At 52.1% G+C, this 10039-nt stretch overlaps 1 protein-coding gene across 1 annotated transcript in view; it reads left to right on the plus strand.

Annotated features, from left to right (window-relative positions):
- Positions 1–10039, plus strand: part of ABAT (4-aminobutyrate aminotransferase) — an 84968-nt gene that overhangs the window by 69775 nt on the left and 5154 nt on the right. Inside the window, exons 9-13 of the mRNA XM_029949754.1 lie at positions 170–232; positions 2921–2984; positions 5968–6116; positions 7763–7900; positions 8677–8923. Coding sequence (XP_029805614.1) covers positions 170–232; positions 2921–2984; positions 5968–6116; positions 7763–7900; positions 8677–8923 — 661 coding nt within the window. The remainder of the gene's footprint in view (positions 1–169; positions 233–2920; positions 2985–5967; positions 6117–7762; positions 7901–8676; positions 8924–10039) is intronic.

Raw genomic sequence — 10039 nt, forward strand, 5'->3', positions numbered from 1 at the left:
TCCAGACACCCCCTGGGATGGGGTGCAGAGAGCGAGTTACCCCATGCGGCCACACGGGCTCTCCTCGGCCTCACAGACCCCCTACTGGCAGCTCTCTGTTGTCTGGGCCGAGAGTGGAAGCCCCTCTTCCCCGAGTGTCTCTGAGCTTTTGTCTGTTCTGTTTTGTCAGAACAAGGAAAGGGGCCAAACAGGTTTCTCCAAAGAGGAGCTGGAGACGTGCATGATCAACCAGGTGAGTGCAGCGGGCCCTTCTGACTCGGCCGCGGTGCGGGGGACAGCTACCACAGCCCCGCTGGCTGACCCTGGCCTGCTAAGACACCTCGGTGCCTGTAACCAAACCCTGCACCCAGACTGGGCGGCGGCTTACACGAGAGGCATGTATTTCCTCACAGTTCAGGAGGCTGGGGTCCAAGGTCAAGGTCACTTTGGTCCCCTGGGACAGAAATCTGGCTTGTAGATGTTGCCTTCTCGCTGTGTCCTCCCATGTCCAGGAGAGAGAGAGAGAGAGCACTCTGGGGTCTCTTCCTGTAAGGACACTGATCCCATCACAGGGGCCCCACCCTATGACCTCATCACCTCCCAGAGGCCTCTCTTCCAAACACCGTCATGCGGGGGAGAGGGCCTCCCGCTGGGAAGGGCACTGTCCATACCGAGGGTTATGGGCTGAGGGGACCCCTTCCTTATCAGCACTCATCAGTTTCCCAGGACACCAGCCTGCCTTTGTCTAGGGAGCCTTTAGAATATTCTCTAGAATAATCCAAAATGTCAACACAAAGGTATGTATGGGGGGTGTTCACCTCACTGGTGTTTATAGTCATGATAATCAGAAAAGATTAGAAACCCGCCTATGTGGCCAGTAACAGGGAAAGAGGACTGACATGTAGGGGTTCCAAACGGAACCCTATCAGCTCACAGAGGCACCAAGGAGGCCAGTGCTGGAGGTGAGGGGTCGCGGTGGGTACATCCCAAGCTGGCCAGTCCGCTTCAACCAGAGCAGGCCTGTCCTCCCCATTCAGCAAGGACCCCCCCCCACCCCGCCCCTTACGATTTAGACAGAGATGTTTGCTGTTAAAAAAAAAAATTGAGAGCCACAGAACTCAGTTCCCCCCTGCATACATCCACCGTATTCTGCAAAAATAGTCGCAAAGGGTTTCTCTTGGCCTGGAGACACATGCTGTATGTAATTTAGTGAAAACGGTGGAGGCTAAATGGCATGGACGCTGTGCTGTCATCCATATGAATAAATGCGCAGGAGATTACCGGAAGCAATCCCGCTCCCATGGTTACAGGGCTTGCCTCTGGGGGGGGAGGTGGGTTTTCTGCAGGCTTCCTTAAATGCTTTTGTTCCTAATCTGCCTCTTGTGGCACGTCTACCCAGTCCTTTATCTATATTCATACACATCTGTGTAAACTTGTTTCCTTCTGGCCATCTTTTTTTTTATGTTTATATTTATTATTGAGACAGAAACAGAGCACAAGCAGAGGAGGGGCAAAGAGAGAGGGAGACACAGACGCTGAAGCAGTTTCCAGGCTCTGAGCTGTCAGCACAGAGCCCGATGTGGGGCTTGAACCCACGAACTGTGAGATCATGACCTGAGCCGAAGCCGCCCAGGCACCCATCTTCTGGCCATCTTTAAATAAACAGTGGACGGGCCCTTCCTCTTTCTCATCTGAGACCCACGTCGTCCTACTCCATCAACTCTTAGACCCCACTCCTCATGTTTAGTGGCTGCATTGGGGACAAACAAGGAAAATGACAAGAGGGTATTCGAGTTAGCTGGGTGGGAGTGGGCGGGTCCTGTTGCTTTTCCTGGGGGGTCTCGGGGACCTAGAGGAGATCAGCCAGCCTGAGAAAACAGTACGTGAGCCTCCCAGCGAGTCTGGGCGCCTGGCTGCCCCTGCGGTGGCATCCCCGGTAGTCGGCCTGAAGCAGCTGCAAACCCAGAGGGTCAGGAAATAATGCAGCTGCGCCATTCGCTGGGGAGTCCCTGCGTCCCTGCTGAGCCCAGGGCAGCCGCCGGCCCCTGCCCCACAGACTCCTTCCCAAGCCCGGGGCATTTCCGGTGAGACAGCTGGTCCGGCCTCCTACCCGGCAGGCACTGGGCCCCCGGGAGCAGGGGAGGCATGGCGGTCTGGCGGCAGGAGCATGCAGAGCCCGTAGACAGGATTTGGAAACTCAGCAGCTGCAGCAGCCCAGCAGGTGACCATCAAGGCAGAAGGCAGGTGGTGGCCCTGGGGCAGCGCGCAAGCCCAGCCTTTATGCTTGGCCACCTGCTGTTGCCACGTGAGGAAAACGGGCCCAAATGATACAGAATAAGTGAGAAGTCAGTTTAGAAACTTCTATGAAATCTCTTGATTAAAAAAATTGGGGGGCACCCAGGTAGCTCAGTTGAGCATCCAGCTCTTTGATTTCAGTTCAGGTCACGATCTCACGGTTCCTGATATCAAGCCCTGAGTCAGGCTCTGCCAAAGTGTGGAGCCTGCTTGGGATTCTCTCCTCTCTGCCCCTCTGCTGCACACATTCCTGTGCTCTTGCTCGCTTTCTCTCTCTCTAATAAAAAAATATATACATATAAAGAAATAAAATTAAAAATTTTTAAAAAGTTTTACTGGAACCCCTGGCTGGCTCAGTCAGTAGAACGTGTAACTCTTGGTCTCAAGGTTGTGAGGTCAAACCCCACATTAGGTGTGGAGCCTACTTAAATTTTTTTTTTTAATTCAAAAATTTTTTACTTCACTTTATTGACAAAACCAAACGTTTGTGGGCTGGACGTCTCGGGACCTGATTTGTAACTTGTCCATGAGAAGGAACTCCAGTTCTTCTGATGGACTTCTGTGCTTCTCTGGGTGTGTGGGGACAATGGTACAGTTCCCCAGCGCTCACAGCAGTGTCTGATCGACCACTGTCTCTTGGTCCTAGGCCCCCGGCTGCCCCGAGTACAGCATCCTCTCCTTCATGGGCGCATTCCACGGGAGGACCCTGGGTAAGGAACGAGCGGGGTGATCCCGAGGGGCTGTTAGAGTAAAAGCAGCAGTAGGCCGTCTTCCGTCTTCACCTTGGCACTTTCCGCATGGCATCTCTCACGGACTCCACACTGTTCTCTGCAGGGGTGGGGGCAGTGGGGGGATTGTTAGTCCCTCTTGCAGACACGAAAAGGGAGACCCAGCAAGGAAAGAATATCCTAAGGCCATCTAGGGGAAGAGCCAGGATTCGGTGCCCTCAAAGCCTGTGGGGTTTTTGGTTTTTTGTTTTATAGTTTATTGTCAAGTTGGTTTCCATACAACACCCAGGGCTCATCCCAACAAATGCCCTCCTCCGTGCCCATCACCTACTTTCCCCCCTCCCCCACCCCCTATCAACCCTCAGTTTGTTGTCAGTATTTAAGAGTCTCTTATGATTTGCTTCCCTCCCTCTCCATAGCTGTTTTCCCTCCTTCCCCTCCCCCATGGTCCTCTGTTAGGTTTCTCTTGATCCACATATGAGTGAAAACGTATGGTATCTGTCCTTCTCTGCCTGACTTATTTCACTTATCATGACACCCTCAAGTTCTATCCACGTTGCTACAAATGGCCAGATTTCATTCTTCCTCATTGCCATGGAGTGTTCCGTTGTATATATAAACCACATCTTCTTGATCCATTCATCGGTTGATGGACATTTAGGCTCTTTCCATGATTTGGCTATTGTTGACATTGCTGCTGTGAACATTGGGGTACATGTGCCCCTATGCATCAGCACTTCTGTATCCCTTGGGTAAATCCCCAGTGGTGCTATTGTTGGGTCATAGGGGACTTCTGTGGATAGTTTTTTGAGGAACCTCCACACTGTTTTCCAGAGCAGCTGCACCAGTTTACCTTCCCACCAACAGTGTAGGAGGGTGCCCATCTCTCCACACCCTCGCCAGCATCTATATAGTCTCTTGATTTGTTCATTTTAGCCACTCTGACCGGTGTGAGGTGGTGTTTCAGTGTGGTTTTGATTTGTATTTCCATGATGATGAGTGATATTGAGCATCATTTCATGTGCCTGTTGGCCATCTGGATGTCCTCTTTGAAAAAGTGTCTATTCATGTCTTCTGCCCATTTCTTCACTGGATTATTTGTTTTTTGGGTATAGAGTTTGGTAAGTTCCTTATAGATTTTGGATACTAGCCATTTATCCGATATGTCATTTGCAAGTATCTTTTTCCATTTCATTGGCTGCCTATTAGTTTCTTGATTGTTTCATCTGCAGCACAGATGGTTTTTATCTTGATGAGGTCCCAGTAGTTCATTTTTGCTCTTGATTCTCTTGCCTTTGGGAATGTGTCAGGTTGGAAATTGCTGCGGCTGAGTTCGAGGAGGTTGGTTCCTGCTTTCTCCTCAAGGATTTTGATGGTTTCCTGTCTCACATTGAGGTCCTTCATCCATCTTGAGTTTATTTTTGTGTACGGTATAAGAAAGTGGTTTAGTTTCATTCTTCTGCATGTTGCTGTCCAGCTCTCCCAGCACCACCTGCTAAAGAGGCTGTCATTTTCCCATTGGATACTCTTTCCTGCTTTGTCGAAGAGTAATTGGCCATACATTTGTGGGTCCAGTTCTGGGCTCTCTATTCCGTTGGTCTATATGTCTGTTTTTGTGCCAATACCATACTGTCTTGATGATGACAGCTTTGTAGTAGAGGTGAAAGTCTGGGATTGTGATGCCTCCCATTTTGGTTTTCTTCTTCAACATTATGTTGGCTATTCGGGGTCTTTTGTGGTTCCGTACAAATTTTAGGATTATCTGTTCTAGCTTTGAGAAGCATGCTGGTGCAATTTTGATTGGGATTTCATTGAATGTGTAGATTGCTTTGGGTAGTATTGACATTTTAATAGTATTTATTCTTAACAGTATTTATTCTTCTCATCCGTGAGCACTGAATGTTTTCCATTTCTTTGTGTCTTTATCAATTTCCTTCATAAATTTCTATAGTTCTCATCATACAGATCTTTTATATCTTTGGTTAGGTTTATTCCTAGGTATTTTATAGTTTTTGGCACAACTGTGAATGGGGTCAGTTTCTCGGTTTCTCTTTCCGTTGCTTCATTATTGGTATATAAACATGTAGCCGATTTCTGTACGTTGATTTTGTACCCTGCGACTTTGCTGAATTCATGGATCAGTTCTAGAAGACTTCTGGTGGAATCTTTTGGGTTTTCCATGTAGAGTATCATGTCATCTGCAAAAAGGGAAAGTTTGACCTCATCTTTGCCAATTCTGATGCCTTTTATTTCCTTCTGTTGTCTGATTGCTGATGCTAGGACTTCCAGCACTATGTTAAACAGCAGTGGTGAGAGTGGGCACCCCTGTCGTGTTCCTGATCTCAGGCGGAAGGCTCTCAGTTTTTCCCCAATGAGGATAATATTAGCTGTGGGCTTTTCATAAATGGCTTTTATGATGTTTAAGTAGGTTCCTTCTATCCCGACTTTCTCGAGGGTTTTTATTAAGAAGTGATGCTGTATTTTGTTAAATGCTTTTGCTGCATCTATCAACAGGATCATATGCTTCTTTTCTTTTGTTAATGTGATGTATCACATTGATTGCTTTGTGAATATTGAACCAGTCCTGTAACCCAGGAATGAATCCCACTTGATCATGGTGGATAAATCTTTTTATATGCTGTTGATTTCAATTTGCTAGTATACTGTTGAAGATTTTTACATCCGTATCCCCATCGGAATATTGGCCTGTAGTTCTCTTTTTTTGCTGGGTCTCTGTCTGATTTGGGAAACAAAGTGATGCTCTCAAAGTCTGTGCCTAATCTGTGATGAATCAGAAAGCAAAGGGTACACACGTATGCACACATGCGTGTGCGTACCGACACACACATGGGTTCACAGCTTCAGCTTCACGATGTTACGGGAACTGCAGGCAGCAGGCTTCCCTAGGTGTGGCCTGAATTGCCCATGATCTCCTTTTCAAAGACTGTCCCTCCTGCTTCCCTAGGATGCTTAGCCACCACGCACTCCAAAGCTATTCACAAGATCGACATCCCTTCCTTCGACTGGCCCATCGCACCGTTTCCACGGCTGAAATACCCCCTGGAGGAGTTTGTAAAAGAGAACCAGCAAGAGGAGGCCCGCTGTCTGGAAGAGGTAACAGCGGACCCTGCAGACTTCCCCTCGCTGTCTCCTTACCCCCCGACCCCCACCACAAGGCTCAGCCCAGGGGCAGAACACAGAGTTTGTGTGGGACCCACGTGGCGCTCGCTGGGATGCATGTGGGGACAGAGGCACTTGAGGAAAAGTAATGGGACACCTTGATTTTTTCCACCCGGCATCCATCACCCTGGTCTGTATGGAAGGTTCTCAGGGGGCAGGCCTCGAGAGAGTTCATGAGCATATGGTGCTGGGCCACCCGTAGGAAAAGTGCGTCCACAGGACCCTGTTGTCCCCGCTTCTCAGCCTTCTCCCAAGTTCTGGGGCTTCCTGGGCATGGCAGTGGGGGCAGGGTAGGATGGAGGACCGGAAGCCCCCTGTTGCCATGCCTCTGACACAGCTAGTGCCCCTGCCTTTGATCTGTTCCAAATATTGGGGTTCCGTGCTAGACACTGGGAGGATTCCATTGGTGGGGAAGAGAAGCCGGAAACTCATTAGGGTTGGAGTTTGAGCTCAGGTGAGGCTGGCTGGAGGCTGGCTTGCCTCCTAGACACGTCATCATCCTTTTCGGTCAGTCCCGGGTGAGCTCCCTGGGGAGTCGGGTACAGCCCTGTGCACTGGGGGTGTGAAGCCACGTACGTGACTGCAGTGTGTCTAGGAATCATGTCTTTGAAAAGTGAAAAGAAATGGGTAAAACTAATTATACTAACATTTTCTTTTTTTACCATTTATTTTATTTATTTTGAGAGAGAGCGTCCGCGAACGAGCAGGGGAGGAGTCGGGAGGGGGGCGGGGAGAGAGAATCCCAAGCAGGCTCTGTGCTGATAGCAGAGTGCCATCCTGGATCTCACGAACCACGAGATCATGACCTGAGTTGAGATGTAGAGTCGGATGCTTGGGGCGCCTGGGCGACTCAGCCGGTTAAGCGTCCAACTTCAGTTCAGGTCATGATCTCATGGCTCACGGGTTTGAGCCCCACATCGGGCTCTGTGTTGACAGCTCAGAGCCTGGAGCCTGCTTCAGGTTCTGTGTCTCCTTTTCTCTCTGCCTCTTCCCTGCTCACACTCTGTCTCTCTCTCTCTCAAAAATAAACATTTTTTAAAGGTTTTTCTTCTGATTACCCTGTCACTGTTCATTATTTTTAATTTGCTTCATTAACGTATCATTTATCTGCCACCAAGTACACTCATTTTAGCATCTAGTTAAAAAGTTTTAACAAGTAAATACACTCACGTAACCCCATCCCAATCAAGGGCAGCTTTTCACCCCAGAAAATTCCCTCTGGTCAATCTGAGGGTCAGCCCACGCCCCCCGCCCCCCACCCCACTCTGTGACACAACGATACTGGATTTCTGTCACAGTAGGTGAGTTTTGCCACCGTTCTCTAAACAAACACACATCTGAGATTCTGCCCAGAAAGGACTCTCCCAACAGTAATGTCACTAACGACGTACGAGCGACGGCAGCAGCTCCGCGGTCCTGTATGCTGGACCCCATGCGGCGCGGTCTCATTCAGTCCCTCCATGACCCGAGTGGACGCCCCTGTCCTCCCCGGAGGGCACACAAACACGGACTCAGCATCGCAGACGCTAGAGCTTCTGCCAGCCACGCTCACGTCCCTCCCCCGCCCCCTGGGAATGCAGGTGGAGGATCTGATCGTGAAGTATCGGAAGAAGAAGAAGACGGTGGCGGGGGTCATCGTGGAGCCCATCCAGTCCGAGGGCGGGGACAACCATGCGTCCGACGACTTCTTCCGGAAGCTGAGAGACGTCTCCAGGAAGGTCGGTGCCCGGGGCCCAGGCTGGGTGGAGCCGGGGGCTGCTTCCAGTTGGTTCTCCCAGAGCGGAGGGTTAGTCGTGGGGCCCTTGTACGCTTACGGGTGGCCAGAGGCTGCCTGGAGGCCTCCCAGGTAGAGGGTGTTGGAAAGCAGGGAGGGAGCAAGGCAGGGAGTTTCTCCCTAAAACCTTGCTGCGGAATCTGCCTCCGCCCTGCAGTGTCCAGTCCAGGGATGCCCGGGAAGGCCTCAGCCTCCTTCTCTCCAGAGACCCCGCCTCCTCTCTCAGCCGCGCCCAGCAGACGCCAAGGGAGCAGACGTTGTGTTAGTGCCGTGTACGTGTTGTAGCAACCTCGCGTGCACAGCGGGCTGCCCAGCCGGCGAGACGGGCTCTGCTCTCTGCACACAGCTCAGGAACTAGCGGTCGGGGTGGTGAGCAGAGCCAGCGGACAGGACAGCGGGGCCTGGGGGTCACGTCCCGGCCTCTCTGCCAGGACAGCCGGCCCATGGAGGAAGTCAGGTCGCCGGCTCCAGGCCCTGGGGCCGGTTGCAGTGTTGCTGTGCTTTGGTTCAGGACATACTTGACATCAGGGCTCTGTTCCAGCTCAGCCGTCTGAGGCCAAGTCCAAGTTCAGACCTCAGACCCGGCCCCGGGAGAGCTTCCTGGTTTCACTTCACATGGCCCCGAAACGGGGGCTTGGTTCACAGGCCCAGGCTGCACATGGGGGCCTGGCTGGTCGGCGGTGCTGGGTACTGATTTCCTTCCTCTCCCTTCCTGGCCAGCACGGCTGTGCCTTCCTAGTGGACGAGGTCCAGACCGGAGGGGGCTGCACCGGCAAGTTCTGGGCCCACGAGCACTGGGGCTTGGCTGACCCCGCGGACGTGATGACCTTCAGCAAGAAGATGATGACCGGGGGCTACTTCCACAAGGAGGAGTTCAGGCCCAACGCCGTGAGTAGCAGCCCTGCTCTCCTCTTCTTGCTCAGGACCCTCCTTTCTCCAAACCAGGAGCTCAGTGGCCACCTAACGGGTCACAGAGGTCTCCTGACGCCAGTGTAGTTAGCCAGTGGTAGTGGCCACCCAGCTGTCTCTGTGACTTGCTGGCAGCCCGTTGTCCGTCTCCTGATCTCCGTGTGCACCTGCAGTGACACTGTTCGTCACTGCTGCTCTGAGCTGAGCGTTTGCTCTGCACCTGGCCGGGTTCTCAGCAAGTTCATGTACTTGTTACGCTTCCCACAGTCTCACCAAGTGGATGTTATTTTTCTGTCCTGGTTTATTAATGAAGGATCAGATACAGAGAGGTTAAGTAAGTTTCCCAGGGTCACATGGCCTGTTAGGTGACAAAGCTCAAACCTGGAGCCCTACTCCAAACCCTTACACTGTACTGCCAGATATACATAGGGATTCTCTCTCTCTCTCTCTCTCAATCTCTCTCTCTCTCTCTCTCTCTCTCTCTCACACACACACACACACACACACACACACACACACACACACACAGTCACCAGGGCCCGGGATCCTTTCTTCTACCAATCCTGCATGTAGTTTTCACCCTCAAGATTGCCTCATGATTCAAAATTGCTGCTGGATCTCCAGCCGTCACATATCAATTATGGGCAGTAGGGAGGAGAAAGGAGGGAAGGACACAGTGGCCCCCTTCTTGCCTTTAGAAAAACAGCCTTCCAGAAATCCCGCAACTTTCTAGCACTTGGACTAAGATCTGATCAGATGGCCACTCCATCTGCAAGGGGGGCTGGGAAGTGTGTTTCAGTTGGCTCCACGGACACCCCGAATCATTCACGGAGGGACACGGAGGGTGGCTCTTGTGAGTCAGCCTGCCCTCAGGCCCCTCCTGACTCCACCACGTCCGGGCTGTACTTCCCCAGGAGGATCAGAACCTCGGCTCTCCCTCTGTAACACGAGGGGGTTCAGAGCCAGTGTCTCGGGTTCCCCGGACTGAGGGACCGGCCCAGGCACGGAGCAGCCTGGCACCCCTGCCGGTGGTGCCTGGTGGTGGGCCTCGGTGCTGAGTGGGCCGCTCCCCGGCCCTGGGGGGGGGCTCCTGGGCGAGTCTCTCTCCTGAGCGGGGGACAGCGTGCATCTGGCAAAGCGGGGCCCCACCAGGTGCGCCTGCGTGTGAGCCCTG

The sequence above is a fragment of the Suricata suricatta genome, chromosome 8 (assembly GCF_006229205.1).
Source record: "Suricata suricatta isolate VVHF042 chromosome 8, meerkat_22Aug2017_6uvM2_HiC, whole genome shotgun sequence".
NCBI lineage: Eukaryota > Metazoa > Chordata > Mammalia > Carnivora > Herpestidae > Suricata > Suricata suricatta.